This window comes from Amphibalanus amphitrite, unplaced genomic scaffold (assembly GCF_019059575.1).
Source record: "Amphibalanus amphitrite isolate SeventyFive unplaced genomic scaffold, NRLGWU_Aamphi_draft 001409F_arrow, whole genome shotgun sequence".
NCBI classification, from domain to species: domain Eukaryota; kingdom Metazoa; phylum Arthropoda; class Thecostraca; order Balanomorpha; family Balanidae; genus Amphibalanus; species Amphibalanus amphitrite.
In genome coordinates, this window is record NW_024882902.1 from 95,979 (window position 1) to 122,702 (window position 26,724).

Consider the following 26,724-nt stretch of genomic DNA (forward strand, 5'->3'; position numbering starts at 1 on the left):
ATTAACCCTCGCCCTGGCAGGGGGGTCGATGCGACCCCCCCTAAGGTTTTTCGAAGATAGCGTAAAAACGGCGGCGCTGCGCGCCGCCAAATTTGGCACAGCCTATGGGGCAACCTTTTTACATATGACCTGAAAATTTCAGGTCCGGGTGATTTTGGGTCAGGTCACCAGGTCAGAAAAAACGGTACAGGGTCATGGTCGAATTTCAATTTTCTTTTTGCACCTGTCCAGCTCACAGTTTTGGACTGATTTCCTTGAAACTTTCAGGGTGTGCTAAGTTCACCGAGTTGTATAACATATAGTTCGGGTTTTTTGATGTCACTGACCTGAGGTCAGCGAGGTCATTACGTCGTAATGTTAAGCCTATCGGAAAATACTAAATTCGGAAAATACTGGAGATATCCGCTTCGTTCTATCACTTTTGTGCATTGAAACCACAGTACTTAACAGCAGGTCACTTGGTGCTTCTTTGTTTGGTGTAAAGTCTGTCTTAAAAGTACCGCGCAAAGTGGCGGTGGATCCATCAAGCCTGACCGAGAAAGGTCTGCTTTAATTTGAAAGTCACCGAACCAATTGAGCTGGGGAATGGACGAGGATGTCCATTGCTTCGGTGACCCAAATTTAGCAGGCCCTTCCTCAGTCAGGCTCGATGGATCCACCGCCACTTTGCGCGGTACTGTTAAGACAGACTGTACTTATCCATGGGTCAGGTCAAATGAGGTCAACTGAAGTCAAATGACGTTTTTGCCAATAACTTGGCACATAATGACGCTAGAGCTAACAAATGGTGTCGTTGTGTTCCTTGTGATCAGCCGAATCGAATGATATGCAATATGATGCAATGTGGTTAACCTGAACTTAATTAATTAATTAATGTTTACTTAAAATTTAAGAAAAACTTTAAGTACACTTAAGCAAGCTAAAAAGTATACCAATCGACGCGCCTTGACCTGGTGAGTTCACTGGTGCTTTTTTTTGCTCTACCTTAGTTAGATCAAAAGTTATAAGCGAAAAACTTTTGACCTGTTTTTAGCGAAATTTTTACATTTATACCCCCAAAATCCCCCTAAAGATTGACCTAGAGCAACCAAACATGCACAGGGGCGAGAACTCCAGGGGACCCACCTACCTACCAAATTTGGTGTTTCTAGGTGCCATAGGAGCCAATCGCGAGGGGGGGGGGGTCGCATCGACCCCCCTGCCAGGCCGTGTTATAAAAAATGCCCTGTCAGGGCGAGGGTTAAATGGACCTCTCGATAACATAATTCAGTTTGGAACGAATGTAGACAATCAGCAGAAATTCGTCCACTCTTCGGTACTGGGAAAAAGGGCATTTGGGGGGCAGTGGCTCAGCCGTTTCATTGCAGAGCCGATGCGAGGATGGCTGAGATGTATTGATGTAGGTATTTTATTGAGATTGTATTGTATTGTATATGCATTGATGTATATAGATGGTATTGATGAGATGTGTTGAAGTTCATCTCTTCTGCTCGTAGATTACAACCCTCAGAGCAGCAGTGTTACGAATTTCTTGGAGCAACGGCCTGAATGTGAAAAGGCAAAAGTGAAAAACTCCTTCTCTCTCTCTCTCTCTTTCTCCCTCTCTCTCTCTCTCTCTCTCTCTCTCTCTCTCTCTCTCTCTCTTCCTCTCACTGTTTTTCGAACTCTGTTTACACTTAGTACAGTCTCAGCTTTAAGCACTATTATCTTAGCAGACAACTTCTACGATGCTGAACGAACGGTAGTAAACTCCTTGCAACTTGATTCAGCATTTCCGGATCGTGTTTGCTGAAACTTCAACGGTAGAGCGGAACCTCTCGAATAAAATATTCACACCGAAGTGCAACTCCTTGCTGAGAATTGAGAAACATGTCAATACCAACGCCACGGGCTACCTGTAAGCAGGGCTGCAGAGTCGGAGTCGGAGTCGGAGTCGGTCTGAGTCGGAGTCGTCTGAGTCGGAGTCGGTCGGTCTAGCTGTACACAAAGTGCAACTCCTTCCATCTACCCTCCCCTTCCCCATCTGCCGCCGGCCCTGCACCCCAGACAGAACAGTAGCCATCGCCAATCCCTCTGCACAGAATTGACCTTTGCCCTTGCGCTGTCAGTGCCCCATGCTCCCGGTCGCCGCCGCTTCGTCGGGTGTCGGGTCGGTATCAAATGTCAGTATCGTGACAGACGGTCCGGGCTTCAGCCCGTCACCAGTAGCTGTCAGAGCGTTCACCCTGGTCCGACCCGCACGTGTGCGCCGCGCCGGCCGCAGTGGGGCTCGAGACGCGCCGTAGGTCACACGATATGGACGCTGGCGGTGTGTACCGGGTCAGCGTGCGTTCATCCTATTGGTGACCTCTGAGTACGCTCGAGGCACGACACGCCGCAGGAAGTGCCCGACCATATGAGCCGGCTTCCCGGTACCCACTGATTGGGCTGCGGACAGCGTCACCGAGGCAACTCTCTGAAAGGGTGAGTCCATGATTGGTGCGACCCTGAGAGATGACCATTGCCCAGGCAGACAGGGCGCTCTCCAAAAGCGGAGTAGCAAGGCCCAGACGGGTTCGGTGATAGGTGTCCCCAGACTGCCCGACCAACCGCGATATGAGATGGATATTGAATACCATTGAGGATGATCATATGCGATCGCTGACGACTCGCTTAAGAAATTGATGAATTTAATCCTATTTGCTTCGATCAGAGCTAGAAAATGATAGAAAAGAAACGCACTCATCAAGTTTCAGCGTCACTGATTGCTTTTCATACTGGAAATGTAAGCGTTAATTAACCCTCGCCGGCCGAGGGGGGGGGGCGGGTGCCTCCCCCTCCATAGGTTTTTTTCGCGATAGCTCCGAACACGCTGGCGATAGAGAGCTAAAACTTGGTATACCTGACCTTTGATCCAAGCCGCATCTTTTGACACCAACCGCATTTTTGGGTCAGGTCAGGTCACTGACCTATGACGTCATAAGTGAACCTCTGCACGGTCTTCAGATGTTGCAATTTCGCAACGCCCTCACTGCCAGAGGAGATGTCACAGGGAAATGAAACTTGCAGGATCTAGTATCCATTATGAGTCTCACAACTTGTATATCTCGGATTTTTCCTAAAGGTCATATGAGGTCAGGTCATTTTCGTGACCTCACCATTATAAGTCAATGGGGAAAAATGGAAACTGCTATTCTGGCGCCGGGAACGATCTCCAACTATCTCAAGCACACAGAATCGTGATTTGATGCACTACTTGCAAGGTTAGATGCGTCACTTTTGCAATGTTGACCTTGCGTGACGTCATTCATGACGTCATCAAGGTCATATTAGTTTTTCGTCAATAACTCCCGATCAAATTGAGCTAGCCAGTCGAGAAAGCCACCAATGGACTCAGGAAGACCTGCCAAATCGAATGATATGCGACATGACCTCTTTTGACCAACTTTGTGACCTTGGGGTGCTGACCTGACCTTGACCTGAGGTCAACACCCTAAGTTGACCTGACCCGAACGAAAGGTATATCATTCGACGCGCCTGAGCAAGGCGAACACGATGCTGCCAAACTCGCGGCTCTTCGGCCGTTTTTTGCGAAGTTATTCACCAAAAACTGAACCGTACCCAGGGGCACTTGACCTGACCTCAGAGGTCACCGGTTGACCTAGGACCTTAAAATCGGGTACCAATCTCTGCGTCTCGTAACGGCGCACACGCTCGTTTTTTCCGCGACGCGCTAGCTCCACCAGGGGCGAAACGGCGAGAGGGGGGTTGTACCCGCCCCCCCCCCCCTCGGCCGGCGCGTATGTAGAAAACCAATAGGTCCGGCGAGGGTAAAAGGCAGTGTGCCAGCTTTCCTGGACCGTATGGAGTTAATGGCCCAGATAAGGAGAACCGGATTTTTAGAACTTATCCATACCTTCAAAACTCATGGAAACGTCTTAAATTCTTCAAATTTTGAGTACCCCAGTGCAAAATTCGCCCCGACGGGTTGTCGGTCGTACCCCAACCACATTTCACACCACTATGAACAATAAATGCACACACTGAAATCGCTATTACCGATAGGCTCATCCAATCAAGTTTCGATAAACCCGTTCATCATCATCTCCTGCGGTTTCGAACACGCCTGTTAGGTGGTGCGGTAGACCGCGCCCAAAGCCAGGGCCCCGGTAACGTGAGGTAGCCGCGTCGGGGCAGCGTGCGCTGACCCAAGCCGGGGCCGCGCGTCCTCCCGGTTTCATGTGATAGCGGCCCGGGGCTGCTCGGGGATGCGGTAGACCGCGCCCAAAGCCGCGGCCCCGGCTTGGGTCAGCGCACGCTGCCCCGACTCGGCTACCTCACGTTACCGGGGCCCTGGCTTTGGGCGCGGTCAACCGCAGGTGGCTTTTGCTCATACTTTGTGGTGCGGTGGTGGTGCGTCGGGCCGTGCGCTCTGACTTCGGCCAAGAAAAATGCGTCAGCTGATCATTGTCATTTCTGCCACTTTCATGTGGTGAGATGGGGTCATAACTTTAGAGACGGCTGTTTCATATCAATTATTTTACATAAAATACTATTTCAAACCATAAATTAATGTTCGGCAGCCAAATTAAAGAAACAATACCAATACAGGCTTACAGTTTAAATTCGACATTGTGTTGTCTACGATTAGACAGCTGATAACTCATTCCCATACGTCGTAACTCTATAATGACCTTTGCTTATTGCCACATGTGCGCCGCATTCGCGATTGTTGCCGACGACTGTTTGAAGGTCAGCCCACTACAGTTGTTATACATATCGAAAAACCGATAAACTTGTAGGCGAAAAAAGCACCATTTTAGGCCCATTTTTGATTTCTTTTGCGATTTTAGGTAAAAACAGAAACTTCTTATCCTAGGAAAAATAAAATGGGAAATCATTGGAAGGTGGCACACTACCTTTAAAGAAACAGTTGTGTAAGGTATTTAACATCTAGTTAGGTATGTCTTTGTATAACACGTACGCACAAAAACAGCTGCAGTTCAGTAGTATGAATAGAAACGGCAGTCAGAACCGGGCTTTAACTACCGCACATAATGCGATAAGAGTTCGGTGCTGAGGAACGGCCCGTTAAAATCTAATTTACGGTGGGTAGAGCAAATCAGTTTGTTGGAAAGAAGACGCCCATCGCATTGTGAACAAGCCGAGATGCCGTATCAAATATCTCAGGGGAAACGTGAATAACGTGCTTACGAGCACGGGGCGGCACAACACAAATCCTTGGGTGCATTGTAGAGGAAGATCAATACATACACACAACGGGAACTCAAGCATTGTTGATTATTGAAAACGCATAGTCCTTCAGATATGTAGGAAATCCAGGGCATCCGATTCAGAGTTAATCTTTATACATGACGGAGTGAATATGTAATAGCTAAAACGAATCTAAACACTGTGCAAATGCATATTTTCTTTATGGACAGTACAAGTGCACAACCGATGCAAATGCTCCTTTAACAATGAGAAATGGAGGTTACCCGGACCGTCCAAGAGAAGCTTGGCCTCCACAGTCCACATGCTACCCTCTGTCTAGCTACTTAGGCTACTAAGCTGTAAAATATCTCACAGTTTCAGCCTCGACCCACCGAGCAAACTATCCCGGGAGATCCAGCTTTCTGAACAATGCATGACTAGCTGAAATTCAGTTACGCCTGTCTGTCTTTGAGGAATATTTACATAGCTTGAGATGAATAATGAATATAACGTCTTCAACCATTCATCATTTGCTGCTGCGGTTTCCAAGTATGCAGCATGTAATAATGCCATGGCATAAGCAGATAAGCTCTTGTCTGAGAAAACGTTTTCTTCAAATATTATTTGTTTGGAAACGGGTTTTTCGAAGCTTCTAATGAAAGACGTTAATGAAGTCTTTCTTTTGGCAAAATTTACCGTTGTATAAAATCACAACATTTGTCATTTTACATAAATTGACCGCTGGCGCCCTGTAAAGATGTGCAAACATGACTGAGCACGTTGTAATGAGGAAAAACAAATACTGGAAAACCTCGAACTTCGTGTGCCTAGGTGGTCACAGGTCGGTCGTATTCACAATCCCGCTATTCCTCCAGCTTTTGGGCGTTAATAATGAGTCGTAATAGGCGCCTTGGGCTGGAGTCGGCATGGGCCCCTTTGTTTGGCTAATGCGGTGTAAAATGTTTATTTATTTATTTATTTATTTCACAGTTCGCTACCCATCCACGGACACCGTGGCTATTCCGGGTAGTACGTCAGCAGTACACAAGGTTACACAGGGAGTAGCACACATACCACATTCGGTGACAAACCATGCTCAGTTCACTACACGATGCACTATGTGACCTGAGCGCTCAGCAGGTATCGGCGCAGCTCCGACTTGAAGCGGGGCAGGCCTAGCTCACGTATATCATGGGGCAGTTCATTGAATTCCTTCACGACAGAATACATGAAACGCCGCCGTCCCGACTCAGTGCGAATGGCCGGGGTGTGAAGCTGCTGTACTTGCCTCGTCTGCCGCGAGTGCAGCTCACCACGCGTCACTGTCAGCCCATACAATGTGTCTGGATAGCCTGTCAGCATGATCCGCTTCAGGAGCATAAGGGAGTGATACCGGTACAGGTTGTGCGCAGACAACCACCCCAAGTCCCTAATGACGTCACTGATATGCTCATGCTTCCTTCGACCCGACACAACCCTCGCGCCAAAATTCATCAGCCTCTGGATGCGAGCCATCCGTGTCTGGTCGCAGGAACCATAGACACTAATACAATACCGGATCACCGATACAACCAGCGCCTCCACGATCGTTACAAGCGCCTGCCGCGGCAGGCTATGGCGACAGTGACTCAATCCGACGAGCATGCCGGTACAGCGCCGAACGTACCGTGCTCGTGGGGATGGCAACAGAGCGGCTGGAAAACGCCTCTCGACGACCGTGCCTCGGGCACTGTCGGGTCACGTGACCCTGAGCGCCGCAAGGAACCAGGAAGTCTGGCTTTGTCGAGACCCAAAATGGCGTGTTCACTGAGTAATGAGCATGCTAACATGTCTGGTAACACAAATGGATGGAAAACGTATCATCGTATAAGTCAACCGCAAGACTACTGGCTCAGTGCAGTTTATGCTGTTATATTTCCAAAATACTTCAGTGCGATTTGGGAGCAGTTTTTATGCCATACAAAAACAAGTCAATGAACCTTTTTGTGGCAATTATTTCCATGTCTAAAATTGTCCCTCTAAGTATTTAGAATTTAAAGGTGATACAGCCTGATACCTACTTCCAGTCTGAATTCTATTTATTTAACCCGCGCCCTGGTGTGGGTCTGAGCCACCTTCGCCCTGGTGGGGGGGGGGGCCAAAATGACCCCCCCCCCCGTCTAACTCGAAAACGAAGAGGGCTAGGAAGACGCGGAAAAAAGCAAACGAAAGCCCATAACAAGTACGTTCGAAAGTATTTCGGTCATTTTTTCGCTAAGGTCAATATTGAGGTCGCTAGAGGTCATCATAGGTCAAATTTCAGTGTTTTCGGTGTTGCCGGACATATTCCGCTGTAGCTCGGAAACTAGAAGAGCTAGAGAGCCGCGGAAAAAAGCAATCGATAGCTCTTTTCAAGCTCTTTCGCCAAGGTTCGTCAGATTTGACCTCAGCTCAACGGTTTGGCCTACAGAGGTCATGCAAGGTCAACTTGGCAAATTTCGTTGAAAATGTTTTTAACTATAGCATGCATTCACGAGAAAATAGAGAAACGATTCATGCACCATCGTGCTTGGCTCGTCGAGACGCGTCGAATGATATATAGTTTGACCTCGAAAGGTCATTTTGAAAATTTGACCTCAGGTCAAGGTCATGACCTTACCGAAATAGGTCATGCTGCATATCATTCGATCCGCATTGACGAGACAAACACGATAAACGTCGAACGGAGTCTCTATCTCTATTCAATAACAAGTAAGTGCAGAAAAACCGCTGGTGACCTCTGGTGACCAGGGAGATGACCTAGCGTGACCTCAGCGAGGTCACAAGCAAATGGTTTCACATGGGCTGTGATTTGCTGACCCAAGACACTTCAATAACGAAATATAGGAACAATCACGCCCGATTTAGCTGAAAAACAACTACTTTTCGATTCTCCCATTGACTTATAATGGGGAGCAGCGATGACCTGACCTGACCTTAGGTCACATTTATAAAAAATCCGAGATAGCCATTTTGTAGAGCTGGGCGACATCTTCAAGTACTGTAAATTTTACATCGATCGGATAAAAGCTGTGCCTTTGAGAGAGCTTTGAACTTTTTTAGAGGTGGTGTCAGTTTTGGTGACCTTGTGACCTGACCTGACCTGACCCGAACCCCCCAAAAAAGGACATGATGTAAAAATGTTGAATAAACAGCTATACAAAGTTTCAGGGCGCTAACTCAAGTGGTTTCTGAGTTATCGCTGAAAAACCACAGGGGGGGGCCAAAATGGCCCCCCCCCCACCAGGGCGAAGGTTAAGATCTTTATTTTTAGCAAATAGTTTTGTGATTTATATACAGTTTCGAATTCCGATGTAACAAAAACAAAATGATACAAAGTAGCCATTGGACAATGCAGTTTACCTGCAGATGCTTCTGTCAGGCCAGAGACCACCAACAGACCTTCAGCGAGGATTCGGGGACTCGCTAACAGCCACCAGGGAGCACAATCATAGGGCGGCAGTAATGAGATGGTAACTGGAAGATGTGACTACCGACGTACTTACTTACACCACTTGTTCGGATTAGAACCTTGGGAGTGTGTGGAAGAGATACCATCTTTCTAGTTGAGGTTTATTTGCCATTGGGTCTACAGTGCAGGGATATTTCTATTTCGCACTCCTCTGAGATGCAAAGATTAGAATTTATTATATCTGCATCCCTCTGAGATGCAAAGATAAGGTCTCGAGGGTTCATAGCGAAAAATCAAGAGTTCATGTGATGATGGGTCAATAGCCGAACGACATTTTTATTGGTTGTTTATGGATAAAACTTATGAAATAAGAACAAACTACTCTGAATCTATTTTTACATAGATGAATGCATTTAAATATAATATTTTATTAATTAAGAATAAACCTCAACATAGAAAGATATAGGATTCCTCATGGCTCACTCGTGGAAGATCGGATATCTTTTCCTCGCGTGTTACAGAAAAACCTCGCTCCTTCGTCGCTCGGTTTTTCAGTAACCCGCTTGGAAAAGATATCCTTATCTTCCACTCGGAGCCATGAAGAATCTTCTATTTCTCTGCCGACTGGGTAATTCACGGAACTTTCCCTCGAGATATATCACATTCGCTGACCGGTGAATGTTTCCTCTCGCCGGCAGGAGGGGCGGTTCCAGAAAATGTGTCGGCCACCGGGCGGCATCGAGTGCCCCCGGCGTCTTCTTTGGGCGCTACTGCTTCTTGTGGTACTCAGTGCCAGCGCAGCCGAGTCAGTGGACGCCAATGGTAAGATCAATGGCTGGTGTGATTGGTGTGCACACTGTAGTGCTGTGCTGTAAGTATTCTGATGGCTGGTTAGTGGCTATCACTGGTTAAATTGGTAGGTACTTGTTAAAATGTGCTGCTATTCTTGTTGTCATGTTTCTGTGTTTGTTGCTAATATGTGGGTGCCTGTGCATTTCTTATTATCATTTTCGCGCTTCTGCTGCTGCCATGGTGCTGCTGCTGGGCTCCCTCTCTCGGGTCTATGGAAGCTAGGCAAGAAATACTTACAAAGTAAATGACCATACCCGACCAATCCATCTCAACTGCTTGAGACATTATGGCGCAACAAAACCGCTGGCGAAAAGCTGACTTAATTCCTTCCTAGTGAAAATATAATTGCATTTACAGCAGCCATCAATTCAAAATACAATTAGTCTCTAACAAAACGTCCAGATTTACATAGCAAATGTAAACTAGAATGCCACAATCGTGTAATATGTGGATGTAACCCAGGGTAGTCACCGGTCGAATCATGGCTCGGATCGGCACGAATGTACCAGACATCTGACTTCAGACATCCAGTCCGTATTAGCTGTGAAGATTCGCACTGTCAGTTTATCACGTCGTAAATTCAACGCGGTGGTACGGCTGCTCTAGGCCTGCCGAAACCCATTTGGCTGGTGAAATAAAACTACACGTGTCCAACAGCGTAACACCGTCAAGTTTAGCCATCACGTCAGAAGACGTGCCTAGCTTCAGATTCGTATAAGCTCTAACCAGAGAGTAACCATCGAGCGCTCCGGAGCTGGGGCTCATGCTGACTGAGATCTCTGCAGGCTAACACATGGTACCTAACTGCACAGAAAAGCGTAAAGGCTAGATATCTAACATGGTCGAAAGCATCATATCCTCTATCCTCTAGAAAAATCGAATCCGAGGCTCACGTGCAGAAGATATGCCCTGGAATGCATGTGACAAACAATGAAGCTGCTGCTTCTTACGCCCCTTACCTTACCTACTTCTTACCGCTGGAGAGCATATGATAGCTCTTTTCCGTTGGTATCAGTCGATTTTTTCTCAATCTGATTATTCAACTTTCAGTGAGAAGTAACTACCCCAGAGCCTTTCATACCTTCAAATTGAGACAAAAGCAGCAAATATTTAGCTTGAACAAACATTTGAAGCAATACGCGCACACATTCTCAACATGTATGTTTTCCGGTCAGAAGTTAGTTACTGACCAGTAACCAATATGAGGGAGCCTGTAGTTTCAAGATATACGAGCATAACCGAGCCGCTGCATTTCGTAGATCGGCATTGACCCGCCGTCTCGCGTCAGTGCAGCTGAAAGGGCCATATGTCTCAATCTCTTCAGATTTTATGTCGATGGTCTACGCAGCGACGGCCTGAAATTGAAAGTTATTGTTATACCGCACACTAAGCTTCTCAGGCAGTGCCTCGAACCAGACAGTGGATCAATTTTTGTACGATCAATGGCTACGCTGGTCGGGCAATTTATGATAATTGGAATATCGGTAAGGCGCTGGAGAGTATATGGATGCAGACTTTTAAGCCAAAATGATTACGCAATGAATGTTCAAACGCATGTCACTGGAATAGTTCGATAGGAGCTCCGTAATGCTCCCGTAATCCACACGTTCTTTCGACAAGCACTCGAAAATTGGTTTGATGGGTGTCACTTAAAACCAGTATAACGCCTTTGGGGCGACTAACGGAGCGAGCGAGAGGGTGAGCCTTGCACGTGCGAAATTTCGAGGGGGTACCTCCAGTTGAGTTGTGCACGGCACCCTACTAACCGGTCTCTAGCGATGTGCCAAATTTTAACACAATCGGCTCAGCCGTTCTCGAGATCTGGAAGCGGCACCCTGCACGTGCGCACGTGCAAAATGGGTCCCAACTGACTTTTGTACGGCACCCTACTAACCGGTCCCTAACCATGTGCCAAATTTGAGCGCCATCGGTCCAGCCGTTCTCGAGATCTGGAATCGACCCCTGCACGTGCGCACCGGCAGCAGCACCCCAACTCTGGCACATGGATATGCATTGCCTAGTGGGTGCCTACCTACAAGGCCCTAAATAGCCTACCTACATGCCAACTTTCAGCGTAATCGGCCCAGTAGTTACCGAGATATTGCAACTATTACAAAAGTGACACTTCTTCGTTTTGCACGTGGCACGTGCATAAGGGGTCACCCACATGCATCGGGAACACTGAGAAAACAGTGTCCCGATTTTCGGGCTCAGAGACCAGTTTTCGGGCTAATGTACCATATTCAAAACAGACAGCACATTTCGAGAATACTTTCTGAGCAACGCCACATGGGCTCATACGATCCCTTAAATCGGTATCATTGATCGCAGAAACAGAGCTCAGTCAGTACCCATTATCGGTGTCAAGCTCTAAAACTAGGCTCACTATGATACCAGTTTTCAGCCTGATCCCCATTTTCGAGCTCACCTGATTCCAGTTTGAGGGCTCAAATTGTGTGGTGAAGCCAATATTAGGGCTCACGTCATCGCTTTTCGGGGCTTTGGTAAAAGCTGGATTGCGTCAGCTGGCTGGCCAGCTGGCGACGCACGAAAGGTATTTAATTTTAGATATACCTAAGCGCGGTAGTAAGATGGACATAAATATTTCAAATGGCTTTAAATGAAAAATTGATTGGTAAATATTTATTCTTTTATATCTAGCATTGATATGTAAGAAGCTCTGCTAGCGCCACCATACGGCGCCAGCTAGCAAAAAAATCCAGTTAATACCAGAGCCCGCTTTTCGTCCGATGCAGCCCCTCCTCCCCCCCTCCCCCGTGTCCAGCAGCTGCGAATAAGACGAAGCCGCGGACAAACTTTTTTTTTGCTCGGCCAGCCTAGCGCCAGTCTCGAGCGGTGGGACAGTTAACCCGGCAATTTTGGCCGGGATGCAAAAGTTACGTTAAACCGGTTCATGTTAACCCGGGAGCAAATAACAACGTGGGAGCCTATCTTAGGTGTGGCAAAGCTAACGGATTACTTACTTGTTGCCGAGGTGCCCAAAGAAGGTACTGGAACCGAAAACACAACATTGGTTCATGTATTTATTAACATTCATACACACAGTCATACTTGTGCAAGGTGTCAGTGTTCGGTTGTGGGGTGTAATAGCCAGGGAAAAAGTTCTATGAACTGAAAAACCCGGCGCCTATTACTTCGCAACATGGTTGTGTATTCAACATGAACTGCAAGGAGTGCAGACGACATTGCCTGTGCTAACTTAACGTCTCACGGGCAGCGCCGCGCTCTGACACCTTGGTCCCAGAAGCAGCGGCGTTTCTGACCGCAAATCGCCGGAGAGCCGGTCGACGCCGTTGAGGGGACTGAGCAGGCCGCTGCCAGCTCCACCTTCACGTCCGCGCGGCGCAGCTCGGTGTGCGGCGGCGGCTCATCGCGCGGGCCGCACCCGTCCGTCCGCTGCACGAGCCGCTTTTCGATCCGACAGCGCAACACCGGCACGCCATTGTGCTGGCTGAGCGGCGGCAGCGGCACGTAGGCAACAAAACAGTAGAAATCGATGGGCCTGGATCGGCGTTGCCAGCAACGCCGGCAGCGGCGCGGCGGGAGGCGCCAGTGCCGCCGTCGGGGACGTGTGCCCTTCGCTGCGCTCATTCGAGTTGGCCGGCCGGCCGCGCGGCGTAGTCCTTTTGACACGGTGCGAGAAGAGCCGGATGAAGGTGGACTTTTTATTGGCGTTGCTGGTGCTCACGCCGCCGGCGTCCAGTTTGGGCGGCAAGTCCGAGTACCAGGAGTCGGACAAGTCCCGCGCGAACGCCGCCAGCCGGTCGTCGTCACTGCTGGCGGCGGCCCGCCGACGGCGCTGCCTCAGAATCGGACGAGTCGGTGGTACTGAGCACCTCGCGGGACGGGTAGCTGGGAGTGGGCCGGCCGCGGCCCCTGCCAGGCCGCGCCACCTTCACCGGCGCAGCCGCCTTCAAACTGCACTTGCTGGGCGGCGGGTTGGTCGGCGGAGGCGGCAGCGGTGCCTCGACGTCAGTCCGAGTCGCTGTCACTGGGCGGCCGCCGCGGAGACGGCTTCTGTTTGACCCGCAGCCGGCCTGGGCCGGCTCGGCGCCCTCGGCCGGCGGCGCGCGCCGTTTCGAGCGTTTCACCTTTTCACTGTTACTCTCGCCTGGTCCTCAGCGTCGAGCGGCTCGGCGCTGTTCGGTTTCATGTGGCCCATGCTGCTGGGAAACTCGGGTGGGGACAGCTTTCTGACTGGAGTGCCGTCGAAGATGGAGGAGACGGGGGTGCTCGCAGAGTCCTTGCCCAATGCCCATGATAGAGCCGAGGCTCCACTGGACGCCCAGCTTAATCGGGCTATCGCCGCCCTCCTTCTATGGTGGATTCTTCGGCCCCCTACAGCCACTAGGGCCATCATATACTCCCAGATGGCGGCACCTAGGGGATGAGGGGGGGGGCCACTTGTCCACCTCGTGGCGTCGCCAGCGACGCCTGCGAGTCGGAGCAAATGATTATGGGGTCTTCCTCGAAGGACGGGTGCTTCAGGAGATGTTGCTTTGCCGTCTTGAGTGCCACCATCTCAGATCGGTAAATGGAGCAAATCCTCCCCGCCGCCTCCCGCAGTACCAATGTTGTACTGTCTGGGTGCTCGGTGAGGACCCCAGCGCCGCCTTCCTATTACTCCCCCGGTCGCAGACCCGTCGACCCAGGCCCACGTCGCACGCTGGGGGAGCGCTCCCAGGCACGCCTCCGCAGCACTCCTCCTCGCTGTCGCGGACGCCCCGATCGGCAGCAGGTCCAGGTGGACCGTGACGCCGTCTGTTGGCGTCTACGGGGGCAGTCTCGTGGATAAGCGCGCCTCGGCGGGCAGCGCCACTCCAGTGGTCCCACACCGCTCCCCCGCGCTCTCTCCAGCCGGTCACTGACTTCAGTCACGGTTGGGGGGGGGGGGCTTCCGCCACGACGTGGCGGGTCCTCCGACGGGAGGGAGAGCGCCTTCGCCAGTAGGCGCGATGCCAGCGCATCCCTCCTCATCTCCCCATCGGCACGACGCCCGCCTCGGCCCTCACGGCGAGTCTTGGAGCATGGAAATCGGGCAGCCAGTGATGACTCATGCCACCATCAGCATCTCCGCCTCCAGGACGCCAAGATGTGTGGCCGCAGCCGCAGGCAGCCACGCCGACCCCGCTGCCCGCATGCCCAAGTAGTCTCGAATCGCTGACACCTCTCCTGAAACAAGAGTGGTGTCGTAAACTTAAACCCCTTGCTGGCGCCCGCCAGCCGCGACAACACCGCCACACCAATTTTTGTGACCCCGGAACTTCCGTCCCGAGCCTTATTTCACGGCACGATGCTACAGTGCGCTACACGTATTGTGGTATTCAGCTTCCATGGAAACATCAACTAATTTGGACGCTCAAACATGGGAGTCAGGAGTGGTTAAGGCCCAGAGCGTTCTGTCTGGTTTATAAAACCTTGGCCAGCAGATGTAAACGTGCTTTTTGTATAAGTGGCTTAATTTTGACGCAAAAGGGCACTAACCTTCGGCGCAAATAATGCAGAAATTTCAGCGCAAATTGGAAAATAGCTTGCGCCGAACTTCGGCGCATGACGGCTTCACGGGCGTCCGGCGTACCATATGGATGTTTTCCAGTTTGGGCTGCAGGTTTTAGCTCTAGGTTTTAGACTGTAGGTTTTGGATTGGGTTGGGCTGGGCTGGGCTGGGCTGGGCTGGGCTGGGCTGGGCTGGGTTGGGCTGGGCTGGGCTGGTTGGGGTGGTTGGGTTGGGTTGGATTAGGTTAGGTAAGTTTAGGTTAGTTTAGTTTAGGATAGATATGAATACCTATTTTTTGTAAGTTGAATTACTTTTTTCATTTTGTAGCATCATATGCCTTCCATCTTTGAACTGCCATATTCAAGCACCAGAATAAGTATGGACTTGAACCTTTTCCAGTCTGGATGCCTGTATGGAAGTTGTGCAAAATCATGCAGTTGAAGGTATTGTAACCAGTGTTCGCCACGGGCCCCAAAATCCCCAGCCCAGCCCGGCCCGGGCCCATGGGTTCAGAGCCCGGCCCAGCCCGTAGCCCGCTCTTGGCAAATATTCCAAGCCCAGCCCGGCCCGGCCCGTCAAAAATAGCAATCTAGTTATTGTCTTAGTCTATTGCTATAATAAGCATGATTGATTACACTATTTTGAGAACAATTCAAATTGCATGAATATTAACATGGCAATCATGACTCCCTTCTTTTCAATGAATATAATCATTTCAAGCACCTATGGCACAAATTTTAACAGTAACAGCAAGCACCTCAGTCAATTAGGTCATGATTACACACCTATAAAAAGTTTACATGATTATATTAACTACATTCTATGAGTAAAGTTATCTTGCAAGCTGATGTGTGTGAACATTATCATTAATAATTGGTGACTCTAATGCATACTTGAAGGAAGTATTTGCAACATACTCTATACTTCACAGCACTTACCAGCAGAAAAAAAAAGCTTGACTTATAGGAATTGATGAATCTGTCTGGGATTGACCTTGCTGTTAAATTCACTCCATAGATGCTGCAATATCAAAAGCCTGAGAAAGCATACAAAATAGGTGACACTAACTTTAGCACTGTCTTCCAAAAAAAGAGAAAATCCATCCATTTATCAGCAAAACTGATTTAATCTATTTTCAATTCATGCCCACGTGTCAACCGAATCTCTGTGGACAACTATCTGCTACTTTCCTTGCTATTTTATGTTAGGCTCTTTTCAAGATATGGATATCGCTAGCAGCGTAAGCAGAAAACATGGTAAGCTTGAAATGTCATTGGGTACTTTTGTGACTTGTACGCATCATCATCATCAATCGAAAATGAGCGAACACTTCTTGATTGTCGCAGCTGCGGCAGGTAGCGATTCTGACGAATTGTATAATAAAACATATATGATCAAGTTTTTGTTTTGTTTTTCGTTCGAGTTTTCAGACTTCGTGATTTTGGTTTTATTTTTTATTTGTTTTTATTTTGTTTTCACCTTGATAGTCACTTAAAAAACGTATTTTATTATATACTGTTGTGTATACTACCTAGATGCCGCCACATAAACATAGCGCCGCCGCCATGATTGCACATTTTGTTGGGAAGGGGCTGGTTTGTTGTGACTTATTTTGACAAATTTATGGACATTTAAAGAAGCTTTCATCGCGAAATACTCTGTAGAGTTCCTCGTTACTTACAGTGTGTTTTGTGAGTATCCTTTTAAGGTTCTGTTCGTTAAAAAGCCGTCGGTGAAGGAAAAAAGACTGTGTTGGAATTGTCTCACTATCGCCATATATAAGTGTTAACTTAATGTAGCCCTGTAGCCCATCATTGTTGAGTGGCTTCTTAGTTTTTGGAGTTGTAGTGCTAAGTAAGTTATTCTGATGACTACATTTTAACTTTTATTAACAAACTAATGATGCTAGAGATTCTCTGATCTTTTTGGTTGCGGAATTTTTATGAAAACCCTCCTATGTGTGACATGATGTGATATTGGATAATTCTCAAGATTCCCAAAATTCAATATCAAGTAGGTTTTCTTTCACATTGCTTAAATTTGGTTTAGTTTTTGTATTTTCCCAGTGGGTTTTGTTTGCATCAGTTTCCAAATTTTCTTAAATTGACATTAGTCGCAAAACCCATAGTGCACAAAGCTCTTGGCCCGGCCCGTCCATAGCCCGTTAACTAATGATATTTGGGGGCCCGGCCCAGCCCGTAGCCCAGCCCGGCCCGTGGCCCGTTGGGCTGGCCCGGCCCGTGGCGAACACTGATTGTAACCACAAATAAGAGCTCATGACTCAAGTCTCAACTTGTCCATAATTGGTTATCTTGATGTATACTTGTAGACCCTTCCTCTTACTTGGCACACAGGCATGGTGTCACAGTGTTCTAAAATTGGATTTCAATTGGGTGTCCCAATAAAAAAAAATCTGAAGACAAAATGAGATAGATTTAGTCTTTCCGCAAAACTGCATAATGCCATTTTTTACCTCAGATTTTGTCAGAACCTTCAAAGGATCTGAAATGAAATGATGTAGAGTAGATGCATCAACTGTCAAGTCATGCGTAACCTGGCAGCTGGCTGTTGAATCAAACTTTTGACATATTTTTTTAGCAAAGATGAAATAAAGCCACTTGTCATATTTTTAGGATGAAAATATTTTCCCCATCATGTGTGGTTATTCACCTAAAATTCTGAAACATGGAACACTGTCATACCAGCATTCCATCATGTCAACCAGCATTCCGCAGCATGTTAGCAGAAGCAGCAGCATGTTATAAGTATATGAAAGATCCAAATAGGTTGTAGGTTGGTAGGTATTGGTACTAAGTTTAACTTAATAGGTTAGTAGGCAAGGTTAGGATTAATTTTAGTTGAGCATCAAGATAACCATTACGAACAAGTAACAAAATCCTTACCTACCCTTGAAAGTATTGCTTCAATCACATCATCACGAAGAACCAGACAAAAATTTTGCACATTCTTACACTATTTGACATCCTGAATCCAGATATGATGCTTTCATGTGGCGCAAAAACAAGAAAAACGAATAATCAAACCCGTGCGTATTCGTATCAACGGCGCCACAATTGTAGATCAGACCTTTTCTGAACAAATGCCACCACAATTTTAATTGATAAGGGATTAAAATGGCATGAGCATCAACATCTTGATTTTTTCTAAAAGATAGCGATAACTGATAACTAATAACTTACCATTCATTTTGAAATCACGGCGGTAGGTACACCAACACATGGCACTGAAAACAGCAAAAGACGGAATGGCGGAATGTCGTATGGAGCCCTAAAACGCAGCTCGAATTGAGCCCGAAAAGGAAGACGAACTGATGCCGCTTTCGGGGCTAATGTACTTTGAGCCCGAAAAGGGCGCCTAACTGATCCCGATTTTAAAATCATACAGATTTGAGCCCTGTTTTGGCACTCATATGAGCCCTTATTCAAAAATGTTCTCAAAGTGTTTTCTGAGTGAATAGTCCAATACTTGGTAGAAGGAATGAAGCTACCCTACAAAAAATACCGCATGTAAATCGGTCAAGTGGTTGCTGAGATATAAGCGTCGCAGAATCGTGACCGGCCGGCCGCTCATACTCAGAAATTTCCGTTATTCTACTACTCCGTTCCGTACTACTTCCGTTATTCTATTCTACGACTCCGCTCGCTTCGCTCGCTCCGTAACTAACTAATTTAACCACTCGATCGATCCAAACTCTTTTGTGCTTGCAGCTATGTGCATATTTACAGCGGAACCGTAATTTATCTTGTTGGGCCTCCATGCATAATTGACAACAGATCGGAATATATCTGAGGAAGCCTACCATCTGTGTAAGGCTATGCCGAGATTTTATTCATAAAACAATACGTCTATAAGTTGTTTTACTGAATTATTACGGAGCGAGCGAAGCGAGCGGAGTCTCATACTGAATTAAGGGAAAATCCTGAGTATGAGCGGCCGGCCGGCCGGCCGGCCGGCCGTGGGGACGCTCTTCAAAAGCTAATATCTTAGGAACGGGACATCCGATTGACAAGCGGTCTTCTTTACTGAATGTCACTTGGACGTAAAAGTTCTGTGGTGTGATGGCCACCATGCGTTCTTGCCAGCCACCGCACGTGGCGCGTGGCAAAGTTGGACATTTTTAAGAACCCCCAAAATTGCAACCTCAATAACGGCACAACGGTTGGGCCGATTGAATTGAAACTCGGTACACAGTTAGGTCTCCATCAGATAATTCATCTGCATGTGTTAAGGTTGGGATGCTACAGCACGTGCGCACGTGCAGGGGGCGCTCCCAGATCTCGAGAACGGCTGGGCCGATTGCGCTCAAATTTGGTACACGGTTGGGGACCAGTTAGTAGGGTGCCGTGCAAAAGTCAGTTTGGACCCCGCTTGCACGTGCGCACGTGCAGTGTGCCGCTTCCAGATCTCGAGAACGGCTAGGCCGATTGCGCTGAAATTTGGCACATCACTAAAGACCGGTTAGTAGGGTGCAGTGCACAAGTTAGTTGGAGGTACCCCGTCGCAATTTCGCACGTGCAAACTGCAAGGCCCATCCTCTCGCTCGCTCCGTTGGTCGCCCAAAAGGCGTTTTACTGGTATGTCTAAATAAGAAATTAATGTTCAAGTCATCTGCTATTAGAAATTTTACCAACCAAATTTTACTATTTGTGATTCGTGTTTAGACAAAGACGTTTGGAAATTAAAAATGATCCGCATTCGGGATACTTTAAAACAACCGAAACATAATTATCTGGAATATTACAATGGTTTACCGATTAGCCTAGTGCTGAACTAGGATTTCGCAACTCAAAGAAACTGAAGTTGGTATTTTTTACCACTGAGGTCACCGAATATACACGTAATTGAATTAAACGTTTATGTACAAAAAGAAAATTTCACTAATGAAGAAAAGATAATTGACATTCATCCGCGTTTCTGTCATTTTATATTAACCTTCCAGGCGGTGGGGGGGGGGCAATTTTTTGCCCCCCCTTTACTTTTTTCGATATATCTCGAGAACCGCTGCGCCGATCGTCACCAAACTTTCAGTACCCTCCCGGGAGCAGCTAGCGCACATGGTGACCAAAAATTTTTCCAAAGGCTATGATAGGTTGGCCGCTAATGACGTAAGAGTGACGTCATTTTTGCCATTTTCGACCCAAAAAAAGGTTTCGCGGGAAGAGCTGTCAGGCCTACAGCTTTAGAGATACAGAAAAATGTTTTTTACATAAAAGGTGTGGAATCAAAAGGGCTACAAAACTGCTATTTCGGTTTTTCGAATTTTTTGGATTTTGACCCCCAAAAATCAAAAAATAGATTTTTTGAATATAATAGCCAAAAAATCCAAAAAGTTTTTTGAATTTCGAAAAAACCGGAATATATATGATAGTCCCTACCGCCTTCTATCTACATACCAAATTTGAGATCGATACCTCGTTTTTTGGCCAAGTTATAGCGAAAAAACTGTTCAAAATTGATGACGTCAAATTTTCAAACTCAATTTTTAGCAATTCTAGACCTCGTAGCGCAAAACAAAGACCACCATTAGACTCCCCGTGACGAGCTGCATCGAATCGATACCCATTTTGTGCAAAAATATCAACTTTGAAATTTGACCTTTTTTGACCTGACCTTGACCTGACCTCCACCAGAAAGTGACCTAAACCGTACCTGATGCTCTTATTACCAACACCATTGAGTTGGAAATGAAAAACTGGCCATAAAACATGCATCACATAACCTTAGTAAAGTTGGGCTCATGTGGTGACCCTTGGTGACCTTTGGTGACCTGACCTGTGACCTGACCTGGTATGACCAGTAACCTCTAATAGCAACATATGTACTAGACAACTGACGCCTTATCGCTGATTTTCGACAAAATGCGTTTTGCTCGGTGTTATAGCGCTTTCCCTAGAAGCCCTGTGAACGGTGAAACATTTTATCTTTGACCTGACCTGTGACGTCATCGGTGACCCCGAGGTCAATGAAATTTGGTTTCCCTCGACAAATTTGACAGGGCTATCGAACGCCGTTTGAATTTTTCGGATCCGTCCAGTAGTTTCGGAGATACGGGGGGGGGGGCAAAAAAGTGCCCCCCCCCCCCCCACCGCGTGGAAGGTGGCTGGTAGGCCCACCGCCTGCCGGGTTAATACCCTCCAGACGAAACCGTTCAGTTATCTAGCATTGAACGTGCACATGTCACATAGCAACAGCAGCCACCCGACCATGCGGCTCCCACCGCATTTTTTATCTATTTGACAACGTGATCACGTTTTGATGTGGGTAATCACATGACGTCACAGCACCTTCGCGTGGCTACAGTACACGGGGATAAGTTGGCGAGTGGGCGAATAAAAGCCGATTTTTCTGACTGTGGCCAGACCTGATTGGTAATTGTAACTCTGGCACCATCGGTAGCATCGTGTCGGATGGAATTATTGAGCTGGTGACCTCACGACACTTATGGCTAGAAACTTTGGGGACGCGTGGCTCAGAGTTCCCGATGTGACACTGCGCAGCCGATGCTTCAATTTCTGTAATCACTGCACTGGTGAAACAAAGTAATGTTTCAGCTGAGGCGTGAGGCCTATCGGGAAACTTCTGATGAGTCCATATTGGGCAGGGAATTTCGGCATCGGGAAAGGTAATTTGATTCCACTTACGTCACTAGTCAATGGCCATTATTTCTTGAAATGTATTGAGTTTTATACTTTGCTGGGACACCCTTGTGCCAATACGAAGGACTGTGATACGGGAAATAATGTGGCTGACCTCTTTCTCTCCCACCATTCCAGTGACGGAACTGTCGCCACTGGCCGACCCTGCCGTCATGTCCCACACTCGGTGCAACGGCACGGGAAACTACTTCAGATGTTCGCCGCTTGAGTGCGTTCCAGTCAACCTGACCTGTGACGGTGTACCTCACTGCTCCAACAGCGCTGACGAGGCAGTGCCCCTCTGCGGTGAGTACTGAGAGTACTGTATTCGAGCTCTTATTCAATACACCTGTCATAGTTCGAGAGGTGTCCTAATTTTGTCAATTGTTCAGGATACAGTCTGCCCACTGCTGCGTTAATGCGCAGACAACGACCAACGCTCGTCTAAATTACCATCAGGATTTAGGGACCTGACTACGTAAGCCTCAATGTTGTTGACAAATCGATGAGGGACGGTGGTGTTAGCTCATAGATGAAGCTAAAAATGACGTCAATGTTACCAAACAAGAAAAAGTTACGTGATTAACACTGTTTGACGGTTTCACTCTTATTGCATCAGTCACCACACTAGAAAGACGCACCGAGATAAGAGCCAGGCACCGGGATTATTTGACATCAAAGTCCGAATTTGCAATTGAAAGTGCTTGAAAATGATTCATCTACCGCCGCCCGTGTCTCACTCTCATTACGGCTTGGTCTGGCTGTCATATTAGCACACAACAAGAATGATTTGCCAGGGATATGTCGTCTAAGAGGCAAGGGAAATGTCAAATATCAAGGCTTGCGATTTATTCGTTTGATTTATTCATTTATTGTACGTATTCATTAACTTTCCCATCAATATGAGGGCGGTGTCTATTGTAATGCATTCAATTATCCTTATTATTTATTTGATATGTGGTGAGTGCTGACTGCTGAGTGCTAAGTTGTTGATAATTAATTTCAGTAATTATTGTTTTCATCACTATAAAAAAAATAAATTTTAGCTATTGCTGCTGCATAAATATCTTACCTATCAGCACAAATCGCTTAGCTTGATGTAAAAAATACCACGGCGTGGCTTTCAAGTTAATTGAAAATATAAAGCAACTGTTTCATTTTGTGTTCCAAGCCATTGACATTTACTGCATTTATTGACGCCAGCGATCTATGTATTGACCATACAAGAAATCTGTTGCGTTGCTGAGAATTTGCACGTGTATGGAACATGATGACTCATGTCATTGTATCGCCGGAATAGCTGATGGTGACGAACTTTCCATCGTTTTCAGGCTGTCTGAGTAACGAATTTTCGTGCGGCGACTCGTGTATCGATCTGCTGAAGCGCTGTGACACGTTTGACGACTGCTCTGACGCCAGAGACGAACAACAGTGCGGTGAGTGAATCGGAATCCCAGATCACTATGGAAACATTGACACGAAACATATGAGCAAGGGCGCATTGCAGGCAAAACTTGTGTCGAGGATTTTTCGCAGATCCGTTTTGTTCTGTGTTTTTATTTGCTCGTTTATGTATCTTGGTAGCTTTTGTGAAGATGATTTTGTTTTAATTTATTTGTTACAAAGCCATCAATCTTTACTGATGAAGGTTAGTTCTGAAAAAATATGCTGTTATACCTCGGCAGCATTTTTATAAACAGCATTGATATATGAATTTGAGGTCGAGATGAGTATTGAGTGTCACATCATCCAATATCAGAATGCATGCATAGACCGCTGTACACCTCGTATACCTCTTCATTGCCTCGGTATACAGAGTTCTATGCAGCATACAAACAACTCACGCCAATATTGCGTAATTACGCAAACATCACACGGACAGCATATACCACCAAGTTTTGTATGGCATAGGAACGGCTCAGAACAGCGCATGAGCATATCACCAGCACACACGGAGGCACATATCGCTGCAGCACACGCGGACAGCACATGAGCCATGAGCCATCGCGTACCGTTTGCCGCCGGCGTATCACCCAAACAAATGGGTGTATGGGTAGCAGCTGGTGCGGTGCCACAGTTTCCATCCCACTTCAGCTGAGGCGATCTGTCTCCAATACCAGCAGCGGAGACAAAACAGGGAGACCGATGGGACATGAATGAAGGCAGGGGTCGATACAGAGACAGAGACAGAGACAGAGACAGAGACAGAGACAGAGACAGAGACAGAGACAGAGACAGAGACAGAGACAGAGACAGACAGAGACAGAGACAGGGACAGGGACAGGGACAAACAGGCAGAGACAGAGAAAGAGACAGAGACAAAGATAGAGACAGAGGCAGAGACAGAGGCAGATATAGAGATAAAGACAGAGACAGACAGACAGACAGACAGACAGACAGACAGACAGACAGACAGACAGACAGACAGACAGACAGACAGACAGACAGACAGACAGACAGACAGCATTGTATTAACATAGGCAAAGAACATAAGCACTTTGGCAAAGACAATAAGAGAATGAAACAGAAATGACAGCAAGCATTTGTGTTGGGCATGCTAGTATACGTTTCTCTCAGTTCGTAGTTTAGTTCGTTTCGTGCATAGCGTTTCAGGAGTTTATGTAGAGAGGTGTACCACTCAAGATCAAAAGCATCTGCCGACTACAAAAGGCTATACCAATTTTCTATATGTGATCAAGTTGTCGTGCTTCCAGCGACAAAAAGGCAGGACTGGATCCGGCAGGCGGCAGTGCGGATCGATAGAGTTGACGATTCAGCTGCAGATAAATTACAAAAGACAGGATGTGTTTGGCCTTTCCATTGGTCTAGTGACTTCATCTTCCATATATAGAGGAGGGTGGCCCGGCGGATCTCATATGTTGAGTTTCGGGTAGTTGAATTCCAGGATAATAATCGTGAGTGGTATAATGGTTGTGGCATATTTCTAATACAACTTTCACAATTCTAGGGTTATAACCCTCGCATGTGTGCGGCGTTTGCCAGCTTCTAATGTGTAGGGGGGGGGGGCGGTTGGACCCCCCCCCCCTTGCCGTTTGGCCCCTGATCGAGCTAGAGCTTCGCGGAAAAAACGAGCGTGTTGCCCGTGACGAGAGGAAGCCGATGATACCCAATTTTAAGGTCCTAGGTCATTGATTGACCTTCCAGGTCAGGTCAATGACCCAAAGTCGGGAAAATCGGGACCTGTTAGAAAGTCGTAAAGTGTGGCTGCTAAGGGGTTTTTCGGGGTGCTGATCACGAATATCGTGTTAGTTTTGATCACAGATGATGTCTTGAAGCATTTAGACCAGGTCGGGTCAGGTCAGGTCAGGTCAACCAGTAGGCGTCGTGACGGGTATTCGTAGTACATGTCAACCGCCTCTGACAGCTTCGTAACATGTTACGAAGTCACCAAAACTACTTCGTAAATGTTCAAATGGTTGCTAAATTCGAATTCAGCTCCAAAAACTAGCCTAGAAACATGTAAAACTCGAAAAAGTGACCCGAGGTCACCCGAGGTCACCAAAGGTCAATGACCTGACCTGACCTTCAGGTGACCTTGACACACACGGGAGTAACATCAAATCACATGTTTGAACGCTTGAAACCACGAAAAGCTTGCAAACACGCGGCTAGTGCGAGCCGACATACGCGAAATCGCGATTCCGGCCAAACATGGTCTTGGAAAAGAGGTCACAGGTCAAAGGTCATTTGGGTCAGGGTCATGAAATTTTCAGGGTAGGTGTAAAATTGATCAATGCGAGGGTACTGAAAATTTCGTCGCGATCGGCCGCTTTTTACGCGAGTTATTCGCGAAAAACCATGGGGGGGGGGGTCCATCCGACCCCCCCCCCCTACACATGCGAGGGATAATTTTGATGAGACTTCTAAAATATAAACAAGTGTGTGATTCTTGTATCACTCTTGGCTCTAAACATTTCCCGCTCACTTAACCCGCGCCCTGGTGGGGGGGGGCTATTTTTTGCCCCCCCCCTCCAGACTTTTTGATATATCTCCAGAACCGCTGCGCCGATCGTCACCAAACTTTCAGTACCCTCCCGGACATCAATTTTACACATTGTGACCAAAAATTTTTCCAAAGGCTATGATAGCTTGGCCGGAAATGACGTCAGAGTGACGTCATGTTCTGCCGTTTTCGACCCAAAAAAGGGTTTCGCGGGAAGAGCTGTCAGGCCTATAGCTTTGCAAATACAGAAAAATGATAAAGACATAAAAGCTGTAGAATCAACAGGGCTACAAAACTGCTATCTCGGATTTTTGAAATTTTTGGATTTTGACCCCAAAAAATCAAAAAATAAATTTTTTGCATATAATAATCGAAAAATCCAAAAAGTTTTTTGAATTTCGCAAAAACCGGAATATATGTGATAGCCCTTACCGCCTTCCATCCACATACCAAATTTGAGATCGATACCTCTTTTTTTGGCGAAGTTATAGCGAAAAAACTGTTTAAAATTGATGACGTCAAATTTTCAAACTCAATTTTTAGCAATTCTAGACCTTGTAGCGCAGAACAAAGACCACCATTAGACTCCCCGTGACGAGCTGCATCGAATCAATGCCCATTTTATGCAAAACTATCAACTTTAAAATTTGACCTTTTTTGGCCTGACCTTGACCTGACCTTGACCTGAACTACACCAGAAAGTGACCTAAGCCGTACCTGATAGTCTTATAACCAATACCATTGAGTTGGAAATGAAAAATTGGCCATAAAACATGCATCACACAACCTTAGTAAAGTTGGGCTCATGTGACCTGACCTGTGACCCTTGGTGACCTGACCTGTGACCTGACCTGGTATTGTCAGTGACCTCTAATAGTAATATATCTACTAGGCAACTGACGCCCTATCGCTGATTCTCGACAAAATGCGTTTTCCTCGGTGTTATAGCGCATTCCCTAGAAGACCCGTGAACGGTGAAACATTTCATCTTTGACCTGACCTGTGACGTCATCGGTGACCCCGAGGTCAATGAAATTTGGTTTTCCTCGACAAATTTGACAGGCCTTTCGAACGCCGTTTGAATTTTGCGGATCCGTCCAGTAGTTTCGGA

At 47.1% G+C, this 26,724-nt stretch overlaps 1 protein-coding gene across 1 annotated transcript in view; it reads left to right on the plus strand.

The window, feature by feature from the left end:
* The first annotated feature begins 2,295 nt into the window (after positions 1–2,295).
* The window catches only part of LOC122372855 (G-protein coupled receptor GRL101-like), a 54,083-nt gene continuing 29,654 nt past the window's right edge, over positions 2,296–26,724 (plus strand). The window contains exons 1-4 of the mRNA XM_043350501.1: positions 2,296–2,319; positions 9,322–9,445; positions 21,788–21,955; positions 22,981–23,085. Coding sequence (XP_043206436.1) covers positions 2,296–2,319; positions 9,322–9,445; positions 21,788–21,955; positions 22,981–23,085 — 421 coding nt within the window. The remainder of the gene's footprint in view (positions 2,320–9,321; positions 9,446–21,787; positions 21,956–22,980; positions 23,086–26,724) is intronic.